Here is a 25,334-nt window from a genome sequence, read left to right as displayed (position 1 = left end):
AGTAGATATGTTGTTTGGGCAAGAACTTTGAAGGGAAGGATGACTCATAGTCTGAACAATGAAATGTGCTTAAGATAGTCACAAGTGATTACTGCAAGGAACAGAGAGGAGACACCTAAACAGACCAACAAGGCCGCATGGGGAACTCTTAGAGTTGAGCTTTTGTCTGAGAGATGATAAAGGGGCCTTTAACTGAGGACAAAGGTGTAGATCTCTGAGAACACTGTCAGGAATACTAGGTGGGTGGAACCTGGGATGCTTAGAACAAAGGACCTGCCTGAGCAGTTACTGTTCAGAGTGAGAGGAATGGCAGGGAAGGTGTTGGGCCAGCTGCTTCAGTCAGGTGATTCAGTGTAGCAGATGACAGGGTATCACCGTCCTCTCTTCTATTTTGCCTCTAACTTCTCTTTTAAGAAGAATGGCCTTCCCTCCAGAAAGAGTAAAACAAACATGGCTAAGAAGAACTTCAGCCCAAAAGTGTGAGGAAGGAGAAGAGCCACTTGCTCCTTAAAATTAGTTAGGGTCTGAAACATCAAATGAAAACTTAATGATATCATCATGAGACCTGTGCATGTGGATGTTTAAGCATCACTGAGAGAGGAGTAAGGAGACAAGATGGTAACTGTTTTGCTTTTCAAAATAACAAGGCAAGTTTTTGAGACTTCATTTATGGGCATTTCTAAAGAGAGGTGATCTCTTGGAGCTAGTGTGGGTTCCATGAAAATAGACTGATTTAAAGCTTAATATCCCTTCCTTCCCCCTGCCCTTCCTTCTACAGAATAGTACAACCATCTTACGCGTACTACTTGATGACTTTTTGAAGTGAACATACCCATGTAACTACCACCCGAGTCAAGAAATAGGGTTTTATCAGCACCCCAGAAGACTCTCATGCTCCCTCCTAATTCTAATTTCTTTTTTCAGGAAGATTTGCCAACCTAGAAGATTAGACCAATGTTATAGACAAAGAGGGAATCTGCATTTCAGAAGCATTTGTCAGAACCTCATGATAATCAAATAGGTCAGATAGAGAAATTGATGATCAAGTAGCTACAAATCCACATGTCTTTAACAATCAGACCTAATAAAGGTTTGTTTATAAGTGGTTAAGTGTCAACAGAGCCTTCACTGTAGTGATGTGCCAAAGAGCTCATGTCAGACTCTGCCTGTCCAGCCTGCATTCAGGTTCTCATGTGAGGGCATGGGGGCAGATGACACAGATTCGGAAGGGATAACCAACATGTTAGACAGACAGAATGAAGATCCAGAAGAATAGTGACAGGCTAGGATGAAGGGCCCAGGTAGCAAAGCAACATTTAAAATTTTGTTATTATTCAGTTTTTAATTTTATAAATAACCCATATTTGTGAGGTTTTTTTAAAAGTCTTACCACACAGGAACAAAAATATGGTGTCAGTCCACCGAATCATTTGTAACTTGTTTTTTTACCTTCTCTACTTGTATTCAGGGCCATGTTGGAGAACACTTGACTCATCAGAGGGTGATATGAACAGCCTGCAGGGATTTGACCTAGGCAGGCCCAGTGTTGAGTCAGTTTTGTGACACTACTGCCAAAAACCTAGATGTGCCTCAGGTATTAGGGGCAGATGACCTTGGGGCAGCGTGGCTGGGCCCACTGAACTCTGGGGGGGTTGGTCCAGGGGGAGCCCTGTGGGTAGGTGTGAATACCACCTCTAGGGATTCGTCAGTACATGGGGCAGTGTCCCATAGAGCATTGTCAAGAAGGCAAAGGATTTCAGGAGTCACACGAACAATGACTCCTGGATCCCATGAGGCTAGATTTGTGAGAGGGGATCTTTCTCTGGGCATTTGGCCTCTAAGGTTCAGAAGGGCTGACCTGTCAGGTCAGGTTCAGGTGACTCTCTATACTTTGAGAGGGCAGATTGGGACCAGTGGATATAAGCTTCATGAAAGCAGATTTTAGCTCGGTAACAGAAGACGTTCTTTCTAGCAATTGGAAGAGTTTAAAGCTAACGTAAGGATAAGCCTCCCTACTGTTGTAATCTTCAACCTGGCAGCCAGTTATCAGACATGCTGTACTGGATAAAAGGTTGGGCATTGGATCTAGTTATCCCAAATGCTGGTCCTCAGATCAGTGCCAGGCCTCCTGGTAAGGCTCATGTGAAGCATTTGTGAAAAATCAGGTGTTTGAGCCCTATCTTCTGAGACTGTGATTCAGTATGTGTAGGGTAAGGGTTAGAATCTGTTAAAATTTTCAGCAAGTGCCCAAAGTGCTCCTTGGAGAAATGGCTTATTCCACAGCAGGTGCAGGAAAAGTACTATATCTTGTACAAGAACATCTTGTGCCAAAAAGTATGGAGGTGCTCAAAGAATGATGGAAATGTGTCAAAAAGACACAGAAACCAACATGAAAACGCTCTATTTTTTTTTCAGATTTAATCAGGTATATTTTACATAATCGTAAAACTGGATTTTAACCCATAGATTAAATAAGAATCCATACTGATATAAATGAATGAATAAGTGAGGAAGAAGGAAAACTTCTTTTACGTAGAGTGCCAACAAATACAGATAGAAGCAATGATGGAGTTTGAATATCATCCTTTGACAAACATCATGGTATTAATTATTTTAAATAAGAATTACTGATGAATGCCAGAACTAATGGGTGAAAGTTTGATGAGGAACCGGCTGTCTTCATATCTTAAAGAGTCTCCTCACAATATATTTATCAATTCCAAAGGGACAAATAATATCTTTATAGTGGAGAAATCTGGCAGACACCACCATGATCAAGTAATCAAAGTGAACACAGCCACTTGCGAGCCTGAATGACATCATGTGCCTCCTGATATGATGCACCCAGAAAGACAAGACATTGCTTTTGTGGCATTCTTGCCAACCTACAGTACCTCAGTCTAATCAGGAGAAAACATCAAGTTCAGGCTGAGGGACGTTCTACAACTGGCCTGTACTCTTCAAAACTGTCAATGTAGAGGGCCTCCCTGGTGGCGCAGTGGTTGAGAGTCCGCCTGCCGATGCAGGGGATACGGGTTCGTGCCCCGGTCTGGGAGGATCCCATATGCCGCGGAGCGGCTGGGCCCGTGAGCCATGGCCACTGGGCCTGCGCATCCGGAGCCTGTGCTCCGCAACGGGAGAGGCCACAACAGTGAGAGGCCCGCATACCGCAAAAAGAAAAAAAAAAAAAAAAAAAAAAAAAAAAAAAAAAAAAAAAAAAAAACTGTCAATGTAGTGAAAGACAAAGACAGGCTAAGGAGGGGTGTGTCAAGGTTAAAGGAGATTCAAAGACATGCTTCTCAATTCATCATGTAAGTCCTGGATTGGACCTTGGACCAAAATTATTTTTCTAAAAAGGATATTATTGGGACAGTTGGCAAAATCTGAATATCTATAGATCATGTATCAATGTTAATTTCCTGATTTTGATAACTGTGGTTATGTTCTTAGGAAATACACACTTGACACATTTACAGGTAAAGTGGCATCAAATCTGCAACTTACTCTCAAATATTTCAGAAAAAATGTATAAACATACAGAGAGAAAATGAGAAAGCAAATGTAGTAAAATGTTAACAGGTGACTTGATAGGAGTCTTTTTTTATTTTGCAACTTTTCTGTAGGTTATTTTTCTGTATAATTCTCTGTAGTAGTTTTTAAGTGCCCAGTCTGAAATGATTTAAGGGAGGGGGGAAATGCCCAAAGGTGACTGTGATGCAGAGCTATGTTTGAGAGCTACCAGATGTCAAGAAGATTCTTAAGTGCCCCTTCCTCTGAGGCCCCTTTGTCTCTCCAGAGGTAGGAAGATTATCATTCTGTGTGTTTGTGTCTGGAAAGAGGTTCTAGAGATACTGTTGTGAGCTTTATCATTGTGGTGAACAGTGGGTGTCCCACATTTGCTTACATGACTGGCATCTGGTTGGGGACTGTATTTGAATGGGTCCAGTGATTCTCCTTCTTTTCTCCAGTGTCCAGATAGAACTTCTGAGGGGCCTAATGTGGTTCCCACCATAGTTAGGTGATATGAAGCTCGTAACAGGCTAGATGTTTTGTTTTTCCTGGGGGCTTCACTTTCATGTGGAAGAGTTGTACGTGGCATTTATTTTTTTGGTGAACCTATTCTGTTTTTATTTAAGTTGGTAACTGTCCACATCTTGATTAACAGATGCTTAACCCTATTAATCCCTAGATGGCAGGCTACTATAGATCCCTAATGAACCTATTTCAGGAATACACATCCTGCAAGTCCTTGTGTTTCACAGGTGATGAAGGCCACACGCTAGGGCACAAACAAGGTGAGACCATCGGAGATGGAATCTTTCTCTCTGGGCAAGAAGATGAGCATGCACAGTGTCATCAGTCAGGATCACAAATGATTAAGCCTGCGATGTGCCCCCTTTCGCTACTGCACAGCATCTTCGCAGAGAGCATTTCAGAACAATGGTAGCTTTTTCTTCTGTTGCTAAGACAGAAGAAATAATAATTGTCCTACTTAGAAATATTGCAGGGACTCATGAGAGGGCACATACCCCATGTGTCCCATGTCCCCAGTGTGCCGTGGACAAGCCTGATATCTAGGTTTGGACTGAAACTCCGGATGACACAGGCTCTGCGCCACAGGTTTCACCTTAATATTTCCTCAGCCTCCATCGAACCAGTCAACCTAATCCTTATTTCCCGTCCTGAAGCTCTGCCTTTTTGTTTTTCTCCTTTTCCACTGATTCAAACTCCCTTTTTAGCCCTTGTTGTTCTGATTCACCTGTGCGCAGGATTTCTGTGCATTTCCTGTTTCTGTGCACACACTCTGGTGCCAGCAGTGCCTGCTTCATGGCCCTGTGCATTGCAGAGGACCCCACACTGAAAGGGGCCTGTGTTTGATTTAATGCTCTGCCCTAACCATCTTGAAATTCCTGATAGTTTTAGAACAACTAAGTGTTCACATTTTCATGAACATTATGTAGTGAGTCCTGAGTGACAGGGAAGGAGGAGGGCAGCTCCTGAGTCTGAAGTGCTCAGCATTCTCATGAGCCCCCTGGCCACCCTGAGAGCAGCTCCACCACCTCCTCAGTGCCCCCTAAACACTTGCTCAGCTTAGTTAGCTGAAATATGACCTCTGACCCTTGGCATATTGCCCACATCAGTCACCCTGACCCAGAGCGTTTGGTTTCTGCAAATGCAATCACTTCCATTTCTGCGTGCACCCCGCCCGCCCCCCGCCTTCAAGATTAACAGAGTAGCAGCTGCTGCCGTCCCTCTGCACACAGACAGCTGACTCGCCTGCTGATTGTGAACATCCCAGTAATCCAAGTGCTAATGGTATTTATTCAGTCCAGCCAGCTTAGCCCTGAACAAGGTTTATTCTCATTTATCTCATTGGAGACGAGCTACGTCCTTAATATCCTTCTGTTGACTTTGAGCACACCAGCGCCACTGATGTTGCTGAGAGGCGTGCCAGGCCCCTGGCCTTCCAACTCACTCAGATCCCCAGCTGTCAGGACACCCATCTTCCAGCCAGCAAGACACCCCCACCCCCACCCTCAGGCTTGGGCCACAGCTCCGGTCCTGAGTCTGTAGGCTAGGAGGGGGATGAGGCCAGCATACATGTGCCTGGGGCATCTGGGCTCAATAAAAGCAGTGTTCTCAAGGATATGGTCTGGGCTCTTTGTGTAGCAAACCCACTATAGTTATAATCTTTCAGTCACAGTGTATTGTCTAGCATTTTGGCACTCGTTAGCTGTTCTATCTTTAACTCAAGGTAGTGTTAGCTCTGCCTCACGGGTGAAGAAACTGAAGTGAAGGGACTTGCCCAAGGTCATCAGCCATTGTTTACAGGATTCTCACCAAGAGTTCCCCAGACTTTTGCCCTGGCACATTCTGTAGACCTCACTCTGAGCTATTTTGGGCATTTCTTCCCCCAAAACATAGCAGTGAGCATTCAGAGCCCAAGGCTGAGCTGCCTGGAGAGAGAGGGGTTCTGAGAGCATGTTGGTGTCTGCCTCTCTAGGGCAGATTGCTCAAGAAAAGCCCTTCTCTGCTGTCCCTGCCTGGATGGACTGAGTGCCATCTGGAAATGCTAGCCTGGTTTTTCCTACCCTCCTGCTGTGTTTCCTCAGCCTCTTTGACTGGGTGGCACTAAAAGGCTTTTTTTGGAAGGGTATTGTATGGAACCCCTGATGTGTCCGTGGAGCCACTGAAGCCCTGAAGCCTAGGGTAGAGCTCAGAGTTATGTGGGTTCCCTCATTTAAGCTAGTCAGGGTGTGGGCCCAGGGCTGCTAAGGCCGCACTTGGCCACACTCAGCCACAGGCCCACATTTGGCCCATGGTCCTGCTCTACTTACCCAAGTTTTCAGGACTCTGCTGCAGGTGAAAGAGTAGATTCATTGCCTTATGAAAGTGATTTTCGCAAGTGGCAAAAGGCACTAGGCTTTCCCTTTTTCTCTCTGATTTACTTCTCCTGTGTTTGAGTTCTATTCTTTCCTACTCTAAATGGCTTCCCTCCATGGGGATGGTTTGGGTTGGGATGGGACCTGGCTGCTATTAGCATGGCTATAGGTGCTTCTGGCTTACAGCAACCTACCTACCTTGTGAAGAAGAGAACTTCTCTGTCCTGACTCCAGTGTAGAAGACTGAAAAGCTCTGATTGCCAGTCCTCGGCAACCAACGGAGGGCCTGGTGGGGGGCAGATATGATGAGCCAGTATTGGGCCATAAGCCCTTCCTGCGGGTTTGGGACCTGCCCCCTCAGGACCACAAGGAGTGGAAGAGGCAGCCATCAGTGGAAGGGAAGAAAGGGGTGTCAGTGCCTGGTGAGGAAGAAAGGATGCTGGGCAGATACCGACATGCACCACGTAACAGAGTCGGCCTGACCTGGGAATTGTGGGCTATGCCTGGCTCAGAGTGTCCCTCCAGCTCATCTCCCACCCTGGGGTCACTGTCCTGAGGCAGGCCCTTCTCCTGGGCCCTCTCTTGTGTCTGTATGCCCTAGAAATGCTTGTTTCCAACTCCCCGTTTTGCCTTGCGTGTGTCGAGGAAGGAGAAGCAGGAGCAGATTCCACTTGCTGGGCAGGATATGGGTCCTGTGTCTCCCCATCCTCAGTCGCAGCCTGACCTGCCCTTGTGTCAGGAGTCAGCTGCACTCCTCAGCCCCGTTTTCTATGATTCTTCAGGGCAGCCTTCCACTGAATAGTCTGCTTGCCTCTCTGTACATGCTCATGCTGTTCCCTGAGCACATGCCTGTCGTCTGGTGCACAGGCTGTCTTCCTCACTTGTACTCCAGTCTTCTGCTGTCCCTCTTCTTCCAGGCAGCCCTCCTGGCTCTTTCAGACCAGACATTCTTTCTCTGAACCCCCACAGACCTTAGGTTCAGAGCCACCTGCTACGGCCTAAAAGTTATGTACCCATTCATTTATTCACTCTGAAACCTGTAAGTAGAATATAGTGGTGTGGTGTCTCTCCTATGTGTGGAGCCTGGCTTGTTGAGTGTTGAGTGGCAGAGAACAGGCTGAGTGTCCCCAAGGATCTGTTCTGCATGTGGGGCTTCTCTGAGCAACTGCCTGGACAGTGCCTTGCCTCTAGATCTTTCCTAGGACAGTGCTTTCTGGCCCTTTCTAACTCACATCGGGGCTCTGATAGACAAAATGCTGGGAAAGCCATATATCTTCTTGGCTTTTGGCATCTTTTGTTTACTCCCATTGGCTTATTCTTTCTCTGGAGGATCCTAGGAATTTGCCTACACAGTATGTGCCCTCCCCTTTTGCCCCTGGTAGTTTGTTTTATTGTTTGTGCTGTGGTTCCCTTTGGGGTTTGAGTCTTCTCTCCCCTTCTACCAGGTGAAACCTGGGTGGGCAGAGTCCCAGTATTCTTCATGTCTCTCCCCTCTCCCAGTACTGCCCAAGTTGGTGACAGGGCTGCTACTCTGGGAGCTGCTTAGGCTGGGTCTCCTTGGAGGCCCTTCTGCTCCTGAGCTCTGAGCTTGTCTTTCGGGGTTAGCCAGGTGATTGTTTCTGGGTCTTGTTCTCAGCAGATCTGTAGACAAGGATGAAGCTTCACATGACATCTTTGGAGGGCCTTGTCTGTGCCGCTCTGCAGGCCCACTGGGCATGGGGCTCCTAGGTGCTGTTCCCTGAGGCTGATGAGATGTTGGGCCTCACAGCCCCCCTTCCTTGGGAGACTGCGTTTGATGTTTGTGTGAATTTCTCAGCGTGGTCGACTTCTTTTTCTAGACCCTGCCTGTTGTGGGTGAGCGTTCCTCAGACACATGACGGCAGAGACAGCCCTAATTAACTCACGCTTTGATGAAGCAGCTGCCTTTCTCAAGTTGGGGGAGCAGGGGGCAGGGAAGAGGCTCAGCTCCATAATCCCTGCATTGGCGCCCAACCTGCCTGTCTGGAGAGGAGCTGTCAGCCTTCTTCCCCAGGGACCCCAGTGCATCTCCAGGCTGCTCCTCAGACACAAGTGAAGTTGCAGTGGGAAAGGCCGGCACCCACCCTGCACATCCTTTTGCAGAGAAGATGCAGAGGGATGCAGGCGCCTCCCATTTTACAGCAGGAAAACTGGCTTCATGTGCCAAGTCTGCTTCGAACCTTGAAGCTGGTGCCTGGTAGGAGTAGTGGGTGGACCATCAAGGACTCACTTGGGCCCCATTACCGTACCATCCAGCCAGCTTGTATGGGGTGCCTGCTGTGTGCCAGGCCCTCTCCTGTGAGCAGCAGTGTGCTCTCTCTCTTGTTACCTGCCTCCCCTTTTCTCTGGGTCTTGGACCAGGAATCGACTCTTTGATTTGTCTGTACCCTGCCTTACTCTCCAACATGTTCTGAAGGCCCCCTGCTAAGATTGGGGGTTAGGAGAAACAGGTGCTTTTTGGGTCTCCAGGGTACTTTGTGGTGGCCATGCTAAGATAAGGCAGCCAGAGCCCAGAGGAGACTGGGTGCCCTCTGTGCTTGCTGTCTGGGTGAGGGTGACAGCCACTGTCTCACCTCTGGTCCAGCCTCTCCCCTTGCTGCTGGTCTCAGCCTTTTTACATGCCTGCCACCTTTCTTTTCTGAGGCCTCATAAGCTGCTGATGAAGGAGTCTTGACCTTCCTCGAAGGCCTAACTATGCAGATCCCTGTGCTTGGCACTTGCTCCTTAATTCATCATCAGTTTGATCTTATAAAGTAAGGGGTTCCCAGCCATGTCCCTTTCTGGCACCCTGCCCTAGAGGAGGTCTCACCCTCCAGGTCCCCCATCCTTTCATCCATGAGCACTTTGCCTGAAATATTTGTTTAAAGCTCATCACTCTTTCTCTAGCCCAGAATGGGGACTGGAGTTCCAGAGGCAGCTCTGGGTTCTTTGTGTTTCAGTGTTGCCCGTTTGTTGGTTGATGCAGTCATGGTTGTACACATATGTTGCTTCATTCACTCCTTACTGTCCAGGGCCCTACGCCATGGCATACCCTGTGCTGAGTGCTGAGATACAGGGACAATCATAGTAGCTGTTGTCACATAGTGGAGAGTCCAGCAGGGAGGCAGCTGGGTTGGGATCTACTCAGGGATGCAAAGGCTCCCTGGATGTTGTTCTTTCTGCCTGCCTCCCTCCCATAAGTGTTTACTCCATACTGTCTGTGTGCTCCACCCAGGAGGGGAGGAGAGAGAGGAAGGGGTCCCTGGCCCTGGAGCTCCACACCCTGAAGGGAACAGATCGTTAGAGATTCCCCCAGAGTGTGATGCACCTGGGATCATGGAAGGGGGAAGCACGTAAGGCTGTCTTGAGGAGTGTGGAGGAAGGTTTTCCATAGGAGGGACACTGAAGTAGCACCTTTAGCATCAGAGGGATCTTAAAATGGTAGAGGTGATTTCCATTCCCAGATCACCCCAGCCCATTGGCTGATAGGGAGTGGACACTGGCCTGGGGCCCTTGGCCCTGTTGTCTGTGCCATAGGCCATTGTACCCAGGTGGACCTACACCAGTTTGTTTCTGTTTCCCCAGATAAGTTCTAGCTTGTCCGGAGTGGGAACACCCCCTGTGCACCTTGTTCCTCCCCAGGGATGGCTGCTGTGGTGGTAGCCCGCTTCCCTGGGTTGGGCCCAGGGGCGTGCCCCCAAGTTGGTGAGTAGGTGCAAAGTCCTGCTTTCCTGTGCTTCCGCCTCCAGCAACCCAAAGGTCCAGGTGGAGGCCATTGAGGGAGGAGCCTTGCAGAAGTTGCTGGTCGTTCTGGCCACGGAGCAGTCTTTCACTGCAAAGAAGAAGGTGCGTTTCTGCTGCCTTTTTCCCGCCCAGACCCCAGCACACCCATGGAGCCTAAAAGGCGAGGGTCCCTTTCCGGGTTGTACACGTCACCCTTGGGGGCCTGAGTGGCCACCCGCTGGGTGGCGTAGGGGGAGAGGTCCTCTTCACCTAAAGCAGCACAGCAGCATGTGAGGCGTCTGGAGGCCTGCTCCCACGGTGCAGTCTCTGGTTCAACACCGTGGCTTCCTGTCCTGGGCCTCCGTTTGTCCACTGGATGGTGTTGAAGGTGTCTGATGTCTCTCCTGGCTCTCATAGCCCTGGGTACTGGGGTGAGCTATACCCAAGGGTGGTGGTTGGGGCCAGGAAGAATGGGAGCTGGGCTGGGGTAGCTGGGGCACCTCCGGGTGCCTGCCCCAAGGCCTAGTTTCTGTGGCCACTCACCCATCTGGATCTGTGCCTCCCCAGGTTCTGTTTGCCCTGTGCTCCTTATTGCGACACTTCCCCTATGCCCAGCAGCAGTTCCTGAAGCTGGGGGGGCTGCAGGTGCTGAGGAGTCTGGTCCAGGAGAAGGGCATGGAGGTGCTGGCCGTGCGCGTGGTCACTCTGCTCTACGACCTGCTCACTGAGAAGGTGAGTGTCCAGGCCTGTCCTGCCTCCCGTGCACTTTGCTTTGTGTTTGTTTCTGGCCATTTGACCCTCCCCCCTCCCCATATCTTCCATCCATTCCCTCCATCCTCATAGCTGAGTGTCCTGAGCAAACATGCCAGCCCTGAGCTGGGCTGACAGGGATGCTGTGGAACCCAGGATTTCTGAGGTGTCAGGGCGGATGTCCTGTGGGAAGTGACTGCTGAGCTAAAACCTGAGGGCTGGTGAGGAGTGGGAGGGGAGGAGGGGACACTGGCAGTGGTCAGGGCCAAGTGTGCAAGCACAGGGGTCAGCATGATGAAGGGTCAGTGTGACCAGAAGCCAGAAACAGCCAGGATCAGCCCTTCATGGAATAAAAGGTCATTTGGCTGAAACCTAGAGTGAGGGTGACCAGGAGCAGCTGTGTCTGGGAGCCATCACAGCAGCCAGGAGACTGAGGAGCCAGGGGCTGGAATGATGCTGAATCTTAAGATTCTAGAAACCTGGAGGTGCCTCCTCTGGGAGCTTTGGCTCTGGGCAGGGGCTCAGACTGGCTGCCACTGAGGGACCCACAGGCTTGCCATCTGGGAGGAGACTTGGTGCCCAGCGCACTTTGGTGTTTGTGAGCCTGAGAAGTGTCTTAATTAAGGAGAGGGTAAAACCAGCCAGGGCTGATTCTTAATTCAGCTGCTGCAGAGAGCGTTGGCAGGGTTTTCTCAGCTGCCTCTCTGGGGCCACACTCTCCCTACAGCCAACTGCGGATTAGTGGAGCAGGGCTGAGCAGCCACTGGAAACCACTTCTGAATGTTGGAGGAAGAGGGGCCCAGCCCCTTCCTCCCTGCCCCTCCCCTGCGCACCCCTCCCCCCAGGCCTCAGGCCGAGGATCAGGATTGTCTGTTGCTGCTTTTCTCTCCACCTGTTGGCTTTTGTGTGTGTGCACTCACTCACTCGCTCTGTCTCTCTTGTCCTGTCTTGTCTTTCAGTTTCTCCCTCTCTCTCTCCCCCTCTCCCCCTTTCTCTTCCTCCACCCCTCTAAGCTGCAGAGACCCGGTTTCTCAGAACACCAGACAGCCATGTGGTCCTCACGTCCAATTAATAAGGCCGGGGCACAGCTGACATCCTGGGAGTGGGCCAGCAAGCCAGGGGAAGGACATGTACATAGGCTTGGCATTTACCAGGAGAAACCTATCAGTTTCCCCTCGTGACTTCTGTGTCTCTTTGCTGCCCCCAGCCCTGGCGTAGTGGGCACTGTGACTTTGCTTCACCCCCGGAGAGCTACCACTGGCAGTCTCACGGAGGCTGCCCTGGTGAGAGGCAGGCCCCTGAGTCAGCTGGCCCCCGAGCTGGGCTTTGAGGCTTTGGGGTGCTGTGAAGATCAGGGAGGGAGTGACGTCTCTCTGCAAACAGTATGGAGACAGCCATCCTCCTGCAGGAGGAGGACCGTGGAGGAGTTTCAGCCAGAGAGTGTTAGAACAGATGGCAGCCATACTTTATGCTTGAGGCAGTCAAGGCTTCTTGTTCTTATGGTTTCTCAGAGAGAATAAAGAGCTAGTCAAAGTAGCCAAACCCATCTGGGGATGGGTCCAGAGCTGCCTGAAGGTAGAGGTGTGACAGGTTGCCAACCGGGGGGTGCCATGCACCTTGAGGGCATCTTTGGTGTCGGGAGGTAGCAGCTGAAGGCAGAATTCCCAAGAGAGTGTGGGACCACCTCTCAGATTGTTAGGGTCCTTGGCTCACTGGCTTTCCCCTTCTGTGGTCTCCCAGACCCCAGGCATTTCTTCTTCTGTCCCTTGGCTCTTGGTGGGCCCTCCACTAAGAAACTGTGCCCTGACGTCTGGGCTCCTGCAGAACTGGGATGCCCTCCTGTGGTCATGAGCCCACGTCCTCTCGTGCCTTCTTGGAGCTGAAGGGCCGCAGGGGTGACCTGCCCGCTGGTTCCTTCCATAAGTGTTGACTGGGTGTCTGCCCTGCCAGTGCTGTGCCAGCCCCATGGTCCCTGCCCTCCTGGTGCTTTCAGGCGACATTTTTCAGAGAATCTCCTAGAGCATGTAGGCCCTGGAGGCTTATGATCAGGGCCCTAACCTCTTCTGGGGAGTCAAAGGAGGTGCTGAGTGAGAAATGAGGGGCGAGTCAAGTTGACTGTGGAGTCAGTGTTGGGTGAGAGGGTGCCTGGAAGAGTGAGGGCATGTGTGGGGAGGAGCCCAAGTGCAGGCAGGGGCAGATCCTGAAGAGCCTCCAAGTCCCAGGGAAGGGAGTCAGTCTTTATCATCAGAAATGCCAAGTTGTGAAGGGTTTGGGGCTGTGCCATTGTCTGCTGTCAGAGGACTGGAGGATGCAGGCTGGGAGCGGGAGGCAGGAGACTGCAAAAGTGCAGTGAGGAGCAGCCCCCATGGGGCAGAGAGCTGGGAGGACTGGGATGTGTTTGGAGGTGGAGCTGGCAGGACTTGGGAGTAGGTTAGGAAAGGACTACTACATCCCTCTCAGCCTTTTCTGTCCCAGGATGCTGACCCCCCTCCTCCCCTGCTTCCTCTGCCAGCTCCAACAAGCGCCAAAGCCATCAGGTGCTCCACTGTGGCCCCTGATCTTTTTCTGGGCTTCCCTCTTGCCTTCCCTGTCACTTGCATGCCTCATCCTCCCCTGGAGTTAGGGCAGTGATTTCTTTTTCTACTTGCAAGTGCATTTAGTACAACCAGTGTGGGACATCTCTACCCACTGCCGACCCTCCACCTCTGCATAGCCTTCCTCTGACATTTGAAATAAGTTGGTAGACTCCTGGTGGCTTGCCGTGATCGTATAGTGATTAGTACTCTGCATTGTGAAATAAGTTGGTAACTTGTCAGGTTTCAGGTGTTTCCTCTGGCAGCCTGGCAGGATCGGTTCCCACCATATTCTGATGGGGCTGGGTTTCTGCACTTACCAGACACAGGCCATGCATGTGACTTCCTGCCCAAACTTTCCTCAACTCCCCAGGCCCTCAGCATAATGGCCAGGGACGCCCAGGGCTCTGAGCATTCTGGGGTGCAGCCTGGCCCTCGTGCCCCATCGACCATAACAGCCTGCTGGTCTTCAAACATGATGTGGGCCCAGGCCTATTGTCACAACCCTCCTGTGTCTGTGGACCCTCCACCCTTATCCCCTTGGGCAATTCCCACAAGCCCCTCAAGGCTCAGGGACATGCCAGCCTCCTCTGTTGCCCGTGCCCTAACTCCTCTGAGGGAGTGGATCTGTAGTTGTGGTGATGGTGGTGTGATGCTGCTGCTGGTACAGCTAACGTTTATTGATGGCGAAGCTCACGTTGTGGGTGTGCTCTGTGTGCTGGGCACTGGCTGCATGGTCACTGTCCCACTGAGTTCTCCCAACAGTCCTGAAGGGGTTATGTCCTCTCCTCCACATAAGAGATGATGGCATTGAGTCTTAGGGAGGCAAAGTGCTAGCCCAAGGTCATTCCGTCATTCAGCTCTCGGTGGTGGAGCAAGAATTTGAATCCAGACTGTCTGTCTCCACACCACCCTGCTGGATGAAATGTATCATGATATTTAGGACTTATTCAGTTAATTTTTAATCTCCTGATAGATCCTGAGCTCCTTGAGGGCACGGACCATGTCTCCATCTTGGTTTCTCCAGCACCTGGCACATTACACAGTTGTTTTTGATGAGTGGATGGATGGACAGATGGGTGGACATATGGATGGGCTGGAGAGCATGTGTGAAGCTATGAGTCCAGTTGGCCTTCTCCCATGAAGGGCCCTTGAGGCCCAAGGGGAAGGAGGAAGAGGGTGCAGACTCATGGGTCAGCCGTGTGCCTTCGAGTCTGAAAGGCGGGGCTGACTGCTCTCTGTGTGTTCTCTCCCCTTCCCACACCCTGGCCCCTGGCCGTGTGGATGGCAGATGTTTGCTGAGGAGGAGGCCGAGCTGATGCGGGAGACGTCCCCAGAGAAGCTGCAGCAGTACCGCCAGGTGCACCTCCTGCCAGGCCTTCAGGAACAGGGCTGGTGCGAGATCACTGCCCACCTCCTGGCACTGCCAGAGCACGACGCCCGCGAAAAGGTGCTACAAACGCTAGGTGCCCTCCTGGCCACCTGTCGGGACTGCTACCGTCAGGACCCGCAGCTCAACAGGACGCTGGTCACCCTCCAGGCTGAGTACCAGGCACTGGCTGCCCTGGAGCTCCAGGATGGCGAGGATGAGGGCTACTTCTGGGAACTCCTGGGCTCTATCAACAGCTTGCTGAAGGAGCTAAGATGAGGCTGCCCCTGACACTGGGACTGGACTGGGATGCTGCTAGTGAGGCTGAGGGGCACCAGCTGGGGTGGGCTCTTGAGGAGATACCAGCTAGGAGGGAGGACTTCCCCACTGGGGCCTGGGCATCATCAGGGCAGTGCTGGCCTGGCCATTAAATGGAAGCATGAAGGCCATTGTCTGTCTATTTACTGTGTGTCTGTGCAGACTGGGCACAGTGCTTTGGTGGTCTTTGGGTGATAGCACCCTGAGGTCCCCTGGTGACTTGCTGGGTGGTCAGTCCAGGGCATCCAGTAACAGGCCCTGTGGGAAGAGTCTGGGCCCAGGAGTTGGAAAACCCCAGTTGGGACCCAGTTCTTTACCAGCCAGTGGCTCTGTGACTTTGGGAAGTCATTTAACTTGCCTGAGGCTCTTCCCTTATCTGTCAAAGGGGAATGCTGTTAAATGAGAGAAAACATACATAAAGCACTACACCAGTGCCTGGCACTCGTGCTTGTCCCCTCCTCACCCAGCTATGTAGGGAGGTCTGGGTAATCATCTCACTGGCCCCTTCATCCTGTGCCTACATATTAGTTTCAAGGCCACTGGCACGGGCAGAAGCCTGAGGGCATCTCCACACGCAGGGATGCCATGTCAGCCCAGGCAGCTGATGGGCGAGGCTGGAGCTTTTGGCGCTGGGGCCTGGGTGGTGGGACTGCGGTGGCTCCGTGCCCTCTGGAGGCCTTTGGGTGTAGGCCTAACTCTGGGAGAGGAGTAATCTCGATAAAGCTGGTAGTGGGAGCCCAGGCCTGCTGGGCCCATCTGATGGGGCAGAGGTGCTTCTCTGTGCCCTTGCCCCTCTCCTGTGTCCGTGGTGATCTATGCTGAGCTGGAGGAGGCGGCCTTGGAGGCAGGGGCAGCTGAGCCTGACAAGTCGCAGCTCCCACCCTAGAGAAGCTGGGAGCCTGCCGCAGGTTGCCACGGCAACCCCTGCTCTGGGCTTTCCTGATTTGGATTCTGGTGCGTTTGTTTTTCTGCCTTTCCCAATGCACCAGAGACTCACTCCTGCTGCTCAGGCAGCCCCTCCCAGCCTCCATGTAGAAATCTCCCCATCCTGACCTTGCGTGTAGAAATCTCAGCTTCACTGAGCTGAGGGGAAACTGAGGCCCAGAGAAACCTGGGGCAAGTTGGTGGCTTACTTCCCTGCAGTCCCTTTGCTCGGCCTCAGACCCTCCCCTGCCCACCTCATGCCACAACACACAGGAAGCCTGGGAGTGCTGCTGGCTGCAGAGAGCTCTCCCAGGAGGGCGGGAGGAAAGCAGGAGTCTGTTGAGCCAGGGTAGGATGCCTCAGGGCTCGGCCGTGTGGGGATCAGACCCAAAGTCTATCAAGAGTTGGATACCTACTGACTCACTGCCTTTAAAACCTCTCAGTAGCCTTCGAAGTACATTTTACATATGAGGAAATCATGGCCAGAGAGGCTAAATGATCTGCCTGAGATCACACAGGTTGTGAGTGGCAGAGCTGGAGTTTGCTGGGCTGACCATGCTGTGGAAAGCTTGAATGTTTGGCTCAGAAAAGGATCTTTTTAATTTGACAGGCAGTGGCGGGAGGGCCAGGAAAGATGGCAGAGCAGGGCAGGGTACAGAAAGGAGGTGCTGGGACCTGGCTAAGGCCAAGGTCAAGAGTCACTTTAAAGAGGGTGTCAGGAGACTCTCAGGTGGATTTGACAAAGGGGGAAGGGGAGACATAGGGGAATGGGGCTGCCCTGGCACATGGAGAGGGGGGAACTTGGACTTGGGAACAAGTCTGGTCTGAGTCTCGGTCCTGGCAGAGGTGAGCACTGAGGCTGTAGGAGCAGGTGCACTATTTGGACGAGGGCTGACAGAAATGTGGGGAGCTGTGGAAGGAAGGCTTGTGAGGCCCCTGTGGTAGTATCAGGCTAGGACTGAGGATCCCCAGAGCCATTGAAGCTTCTGTAACCTCCAGGGTCTGATCTGGGATATGGGAAGGGGTTCCCACGGAAGGAGTGGCACTAGTAGAGGCCTAATTGAGGACCCCGGTATCTCTTCTGCCCTCAGGTATGCTGCATAAAATAGCATACCTGTAAAGCGGAAAGGAGATTTTGGGCCACGAACTCTTGGGGAGAGGGGACCCTGGGGCTGAGAAAAGAACATATGGGAGGTAAGAGAGGGGAGCCAGACCAGTGCCAGGCTGCCACAGCCGGGTGATGGGACTGTTTCTCCCTTCTTCTCCACCTCACATACCCACAGACAAGGCATCAGGGAGGGTGAAGCTTGGTCTGCAGTCTGTCTTCTCAGTGGCCTCATCTGGGTTCATCATGGGCCTCTGACTTGGTCCTGGGCCCTGAAGCAGACCTTCCAGGGACACAGGCAGCAGTGCGACCCAGGGCTCAGGCTTAGGCTACATGGGTGTGGATTCTGGTTCTGCCACCCAGTTCATCAGTGATTGTTGTCTGCAGGTCTAGGAGGAGCCCTTTTCTGCCTTCCCTTTGGGTGCCATCCTGGGAACAGTGCCCAGGGAGTGGGACCTGGGCTTGAAGTTAGGCAGAAAGTGGTAATGGTGGGGGGGCATAGTGACCAGACTTGGGGTGATTCAGCTTCTTCCTGCCAGGGCTTGGAGGCCATTTATTTCTTCTCCCACCCCTGTCACGTGGTAGGGCCCCAAGGCTCTTGGCCTTCTGACAAGGACTGGACTGAGAGCTGTGACTGGCTGATACCCTGTAGTCCCTGGATGACTGCTGGTTCCCTGCTCCTCAGCTGGGCTGAACCAGGCCCTCTGTGCGGGAGGCTGACAGGGGTGGGGAGTAGGGTGGGGGGCCTAGGTCCTCTCCCCATCCCTCAGCAGGCTTGGTCTTTATTAATCCACTTGTTCATTCATTCTTTCATTCAAATTGTATTTGTTGAGCACTTACTCTGTGTTGGGCTCCCATAGCCTGAGATTAGTAAATCACAGGCCCTGCCACCAGGGAGCTCACAGTCTGGTGGGGAAGCAGTTGAGCGTGACATGTACTGTGGTGGGGGAAGCCTTGGTCAGTTGGACCTGAGAAGACCCCTCACCTAGTTGAGGAGGTCAAGGAAGGCCTCCCAGAGCCGGTGGTAGCCAAGCTGTAGCCTGAAGGACGTTTGAAGAGCAAGCCAAGTGGAGTGGGGAAAGGGTTTCCAGCCTGAAGATAGAAGAAGGCCTGAGGTTGAGAGAGAGTGGTCCATTTGAGGAACCCAGAAGTTCACCATAGGTGGAGGAAGTGCCAGGGGTGAAGGGCCAGGTGGCCAAGGTGGAGCTACAGGAGTCAAGGGGACCACATTCTCCAGCACCCTACCAGCCTTGCCAGGGAGCGCGCCCTCGTTCCGATACAGCAGGGAGCAAGGGGTGAGTTTTTTTTGTTGTTGTTGTTTGTTTGTTTGTTTGTTTGTGGTATGCAGGCCTCTCACTGTTGTGGCCTCTCCCGTTGCGGAGCACAGGCTCCAGTCGCGCAGGCTCAGCGGCCATGGCTCACGGGCCCAGCTGCTCCACGGCATGTGGGATCTTCCCGGACCGGGGCGCGAAGCCGTGTCCCCTGCATCAGCAGGCGGACTCTCAACCACTGCGCCACCAGGGAAGCCCCAAGGGGTGAGTTTTAAGCATTCTCCTGGCTGCTGCTCAATTCATTTACTCAGTCCTTCATTCACAAACAAATCTGATTCAGGACTACTAGGACCCAGGTGCTGTTCTAGGGCATGAAGTGGTAAGTGGAACAGTTGAGGTGTGTGTGGGGTAGACCCTGACTAATAACTATGTAATATGATGTCCGGCAGTGAGTGCTAAAAGCTATGAAGAAAAATAAAGCCTGAAATGGGGTTAAAGAGTGTCAGGGAAGGCCTCTCTGAGGAGGTGCTGTGTGAACAGAAGGAAGCGGGGCAGTGAGCCCTGTGGGGATCTGGGGAAGTGCTTTGTAGACCAAGGGAATATCAGAGGCAGGAACATGGCTGGGTGTTGGAAGAAAAGCAAGAGTCGGTGGAAGGGAGAATAGTAAGCAACATGGGGAGGGCAGATCCTGGCTGGTCTGGTAAGGACTTGAGCTTCTTTGCGATGGGAGCCATTAGAAAGTTGTGAGCAGAGGAGAGACCCGACGTGACTGACATTTTAGCAGGATCACTCACGATGCTGTGGTGAGAATAGATGACACGGGCAAGAATGAAGCAAGAGGCCCATGCGGGGTGTGATGTAGAATCTAGGTGAGAGCTGATACGGTGTGAACCAGGGTGATGATGGAGAAGGTGGTGTGAAGTGGTCAGACTCCAGATGTGTTTTAAAGGTCAAGCTGAGAGGACTTGCTGACTGACTACATGTGGTGTGTGAGGAAAGAAGAGTCAAGGATGAAGCCCTACCCGGGGACTTGAGCAAACTGGTGTGTGGAGATGCTGTTTACAAAGTGGGAGGATAGAAGAGTAGGGGAAAAAAGATTGGGGCCTTGTGGTGGATGTTGTTTTGACGTGTTTGTATTGAGATGTCGATAGGACATTCCAGTGGGGATGCTGAATAGGCAGCTGGAGAGAGTCTGGAGCTGAGGGAAGAGGCCACCTGTGAAGAGAGAGACTCAGAAGCAGTGTGTGATGGAGCCAGCTTATAGCAGTGTGTGAGGCGTGTGGATATGAGAAACATTGTGAGCTGTTTGTGGAACACAGCCATTATTAAAAATCAAATTGGGACTTCCCTGGCGGTCCAGGGTTGAGACTTTGCCTTCCAGTGCAGGGGGTGTGGGTTCCATCCCTGGTTGGGGAGCTAAAATCCCACATGCCTCGCGGCCGAAAAACCCGAACATAAAACAGAGGCAATACTGTAACAAATTCAATAAAGACTTTAAAAATGGTCCACATCAAAAAAATCTTAAAAAAATAATCAAATTGTATATACTTAAATATTAAAAGAACAAAGGTAATTTTAAAAAACTGGTAAAAAAGCAAATTAAACCCAAAGAAAGCAGAAGAAAAGAAAATAATAAAGATAAGAGCAGAAACCAATAAAATTGAAGACAGAAAAACTAAAGAAAATCAGTGAAATGAAAAGATGGTTCTTTGAAAAAGAATCCAATCAAAAAATGGGCAGAGGACCTAGACATTTCTCCAAAGAAGACATACAAATGGCCGAGGCACATGAAAAGATGTTGAGCATTGCTAATTATTAGAGAAATGTAAATCAAAACTACAATGAGATATTACCTCACACCTGTCTGAATGTCTATCATCAAAAAACCCACAAACAGGGACTTTCCTGGTGGTCCAGTGGTTAAGACTCCACACTCCCAATGCAGGGGGCCCGGGTTCGATCCCCGGTAAGGGAACTAGATCCCACATGCCGCAACTAAGAGCCAGCATGCTGCACTGAAGATCCCGTGTGCCACAACTAAGACCCGACACAGCCAAATAAATAAATATATATATTTTAAAAATCCACAAACAATAAATGCTGGAGAGGGTGTGGTGAAAGGGAACCCTCCTACACTGTTGGTGGGAATGTAAGTTGATACAACCACTGTGGAGAACAATATGGAGGTTCCTTAAAAAACTAAAAATAGAACTACCATATGATCCAGCAATCCCACTCCTGGGCGAATATCTGGAGAAAAACATGGTCCGAAAGGATACATGCACCCCAGTGTTCATTGCTGCACTGTTTACAATAGCCGAGACATGGAAGCAATCTAAATGTCCATTGACAGAGGAATGGATAAAGAAGATGTGGTACATATATACAATGGAATATTACTCAGCCATTTAAAAAAAGAACAAAATAATGCCATTTGCAGCAACATGGATAGACTGATGGACCTAGAGATTGTCATACTGAGTGACGTATGTCAGACAGACAGAGGAATATTGTATATTGCTTATATGCAGAATCTAAAAAAAAATGATGCAAATGAACTTATTTACAAAACCCAAACAAACTGACAGACTTAGAGGATGAACTTATGGTTACGGGGCAGGGAAGGGTTGGGTGGGGAGGGATAGTTAGGGAGTTTGGGATTGACTTGTACACACTGCTATATTTAAAATGGATAACCAACAAGGACCTACTGTATTAGCACAGGAAACTCTGCTCAATATTATGTAACAACTTAAATGGTAAAGGAATTTGAAAAAGAATAGATACATGTATATGTATAACTGAATCACTTTGCTATACACCTGACACTAACAACATTGTTAATCAACTATACTCCAATATAAAATAAAAAGTAAAAGAGAAAAAAAAAAGAAAAGTACTTATTAGCCCAGCCGCTGAGGGGGCTTTCTGGGGGCTTATTGGTAAGAACATGAGGAGAAGCAACTGTTGGTCCGGGTAAAAGCTACCCTTTGCTAATACCTCTTGCCTTGGCAAAGGCAACATCTTTGTTAGGCGGTGGTTGGAACAGCAGCCAGAGGAGATCAGCCTGCCTGTGGGCACCTGCACCAATGTTCCCTAGCAACGTGCTCTAGCTGCGATGGACTTTTATGCTGGCAGATGGAAGTCAGATCTTGGTTGGCAAAGCCTTCTCTCCCAAGAAAATAAAACTCATAGAAAAGGTACACCTTAACTAAGGTGTAGTTAGACTTTATTCCTTTTATCTCACCTTGCCTGGTACCATAGGGTAATTAATCTATCATTTGTTCTGAGTATGTTTAATTTCTTTATTGGTTTATTAAGAGACATCCTGTATTCTCTTGGCTAGTGAAATTATTATAATTCCCACAGTGAATCTGTGTTAAATAAATTGCAAAGACAAAAAAAAAAAGAATTACAGATCAGCATCCCTTATAAATGATGAGGTTGGGGGGCTTGGGGAGGGGAGATCTTGGAGGCTGTGGTAAGTACTTCAGATTTTTCCGCAGTCCCTAGTAAAATCTTCAGTGCGAGCTCCTCGACAGAATATTAGCAAATTGAATGTAGCAGTATATAAAAAGATACATCATCACCAAGTGGCTGTTTATCCTGGGAATGCAAGACTAGTTCAACTCAAATCACCACATAAATAGACTAAAGAAGAAAAAGCCACATGATCATCCCAATAGATGCAGAAAGAACATTTGACAAAATTCAGTATCCATTCCTAATAAAAACTCTCAGCAAATCAGGAACATAAGGGAACTTCCTTAACCTGATGAAGGCAAACCACATAAAAACATACAGCAAACCTCAAACTTAATAGTCAAAGACTGCTTTTTTTCTAAGATTGGGAACAAAGCAAGAATGCCGGCTCTCACTTCTCCTTTTCAATATCGTACAGGAAGTCCTGGGCAGTGCGGTAAGGCAAGAAAATGAAATAAAAGGCATACTGAATGAAAAAGAAGAAATAAAACTGTCTCTATTCATAGATGGCACAATTAATGTAAAAAAATCCCATGGAATATACAAAAAAATCTCCTAGAAATAGCAGTACGTCTAACATGCTCCTGAGGTCAACATACAAAAATCAACTGTATTTCTGTATACAACTGGGAATTGAATTTAAAAAACAAACATTTACAATAGCAATGAAACAAATGAAATATGTATAAATCTAGCAAAGTAATATGCAGGGTTTTTATGCTGAAAATTACAAAACTGATGAAAGAAAGTTAAAAAATCTAAATAGACACACTGTGTTCATGGGTTGGAAGACTTAATATTGTTAAGTCCACCCCCTAAATTGACTTATAGATTCATTGCAGTCCCAAGTAGGAATTTCTTAGATATCAAGAGTCTGATTTGAATATATGGAAATGCAAAGGAATTGGAATCACTAAAACAACCTTGAAAAAGAGGAATACAGGACTTCCTTGTTGGCGCAGTGGATAAGAATACGCCTGCCAATGCAGGGGACACGGGTTCGAGCCCTGGTCCGGGAAGATCCCACATGCCGTGGAGCAGCTAAGCCCGTGCACCACAACTACTGAGCCTGCGCTCTAGAGCCTGCGAGCCACAACTACTGAGCCCATGCGCCACAACTACTGAAGCCTGCATGCCTAGAGCCCGCGCTCCACAACAAGAGAAGCCACCGCAAGGAGAAGCCCACGCACCGCAACAAATAGTCCCCACTCGCCACAACTAGAGAAAGCCTGTGCACAGCAATGAAGACCCAGTGCAGCCAAAAATAAAATTGAAAATTAAAACTTAAAAAAAAAAAAGAGGAATACATTTGGAGGACTCATACTAGGCTGATCTTAAGACTTACTACAAAGCTATAGTAATCAAGACAGTATGGCACTGGTCAAAGAATAGACACATAAATCAATGAATCACAACAGAGTTCAGAAATTAGACCCACACAAATATAGTTAATTGAGTTGACAGAGTGCAGAGACACTTCAGTGGAGAAAGATTCGTCTTCAATAAATGGTGTAGCAACAACTGGACAGCCATGTTTTAGGTAATGAACCTTGACCTATACCTGTCATCTTATACAAAATTTAACTCAAAACCAAACATAGACCTAAATGAAAAATTATAATACTTTTAGAAGAAAACAGGAAATAAATCTTTGTGACCTTGTGTTAGGCAGAGTTCTTAGCTACAACACCAGAAGCACAATTCATAAGGTTAAAAATTGATAAACTGAACATCAGAATTAGAAACTTAATCTGTGGAATTAAGAAAATAAAAAGACAAGTCAAAAACAGGGAGAAAATATTTGCAAATTATATATCTGACAAAGGTCTTGTATCCAGAAATATAAAGAATCCTCAAAACAAGAAAATAGTCAACCCAGTTTAAAAAAATAAAGATTTGAAAAGACATTTCACCAAAGTAGATATACAAATGACAGATAAGCAAATGAAAAGATGCTCAGTGTCATTAGTTGTTAGGGAAATGCACATTAAAACCACAACGAGACATGAATAGACACCTATTAAAGTGGCTTAAAAAAAAACCTGAACACAGCCTGACAATACCACATGCTGGTGAGGATGCAGAGCAACTGGAATGCTCATACGTTGTGGTGGGAACACAGATGATGTGTTTCTAAAGAAGAAAAAGCGACATGATCATCCCAATAGATGCAGAAAGAATATTTGACAAAATTCAATATCCATTCCTAATAAAAACTCTCAGCAAATTAGGAACAGAAGGGAACTTCCTTAACCTGACGAAGGGAAACCACATAGAAACCTACAGCAAACCTCAAACTCAATAGTCAAAGACTTCTTTTTTTCTAAGATTGGGAACAAAGCAAGAACGCCGGCCACTATGGAAAACAGTTTGGTAGTTTCTTATAAAGTTCAACATGTTCTTATCATACAGAATCCCAGTCTCACTCCTAGGTATTTACCCAAGATAAATAAAAATCTTTGTTTATACAAAAACTTGTACATGAATATTTATATCAACTTTATTTGTAACAAAACTAGAAAAAATTAAAATGTTCCTCATCTGGGGATGGATGGACCAATGTGGTAATCCATGCACCGCTTCTGCTCCACAGTGGGAAGGAATGGACTGCTGATGCCCACAGCAAACACATGCATCTCAGATGCATGCTGCTGATTGAAAGAAGCCAGACTCAAAAGGCTGCAAACCTTTTGCTTTATTTATTTGACATTCTGGAAAAGGCAGAACTACAGGGAAAGCGTTTTGTCAGGACTTAGGGGACATTTCCACGACATTGGGGTAGCACAGGGGAATCTTGGGGAGGGCATTGGAACTGTTCTGTATCTTGGTTGTGGTGGTGGTTACACAACTCTACGTATGTGTCAAAGCTCAGAATTGTGAACCAAAAAGAGTGAATCTTAATCCGTGTAAATTTATAGCTAAAAAATTTTAAGTTAATAAATACTCAGAACGTATCCTTTCCTAACGTTTGACTGTTATCTCTGCTCCTGAGATTACTTCCGTCTATTGCATCTAGTGGTGGAAACGCTTCTCTTCCTGCGCTTCTGTGCTTCTCTTCCCAGTTCCACCATCAGGACACTGTGTGGGTGGCTGGAAATCTGATGTGGTGGGAGTATTTACACCATAGAAGTTGGGAAATGCTACAGACCAAGGCTTAATTTATTGTTTTGTTGATTGTCTAGACTTGAGAAAGTGATGATGAAAACGTTAATGCCAATTAAACTTAGAGTGTGTCATCTATACATAGCACAAAAAATTGAGGAAATTGTCTTACAGTATTTGACAACTATTACTGATTCAACAAAGAGGTCACTCACTGACAAACAAGTAAAATTCTCACACATATATTTCTGTTGTTTTACTTCCTTACTCCTTAAGGTAAACAAAAATATCAACCAATATTCATGTCAGAACTAGACTCTGTTGGCTGCAACCATA

The 25,334-nt window shown here is 48.9% G+C and overlaps 1 protein-coding gene across 4 annotated transcripts in view; it reads left to right on the top strand.

The window, feature by feature from the left end:
- Positions 1-15,590, top strand: part of SIL1 (SIL1 nucleotide exchange factor) — a 303,875-nt gene extending 288,285 nt beyond the window's left edge. The window contains exons 9-11 of one of the 4 annotated variants that reach the window (XM_081230896.1): positions 10,130-10,226; positions 10,671-10,835; positions 14,718-15,590. In XM_081230896.1, the coding sequence (XP_081087022.1) occupies positions 10,130-10,226; positions 10,671-10,835; positions 14,718-15,074 (619 nt within the window). In that variant the 3' untranslated portion in view covers positions 15,075-15,590. The remainder of the gene's footprint in view (positions 1-10,129; positions 10,227-10,670; positions 10,836-14,717) is intronic. The other 3 variants (XM_081230897.1, XM_081230899.1, XM_081230898.1) reach the window with 3 other exon arrangements.
- The last annotated feature ends 9,744 nt before the right edge of the window (positions 15,591-25,334 follow it).

The sequence above is a fragment of the Mesoplodon bidens genome (genome assembly GCF_964165515.1).
Source record: "Mesoplodon bidens genome assembly, chromosome: 4".
NCBI lineage: Eukaryota > Metazoa > Chordata > Mammalia > Artiodactyla > Ziphiidae > Mesoplodon > Mesoplodon bidens.
Note: the sequence above shows the minus strand (reverse complement) of the source record. Positions and strands in the feature narration are given on the sequence as shown.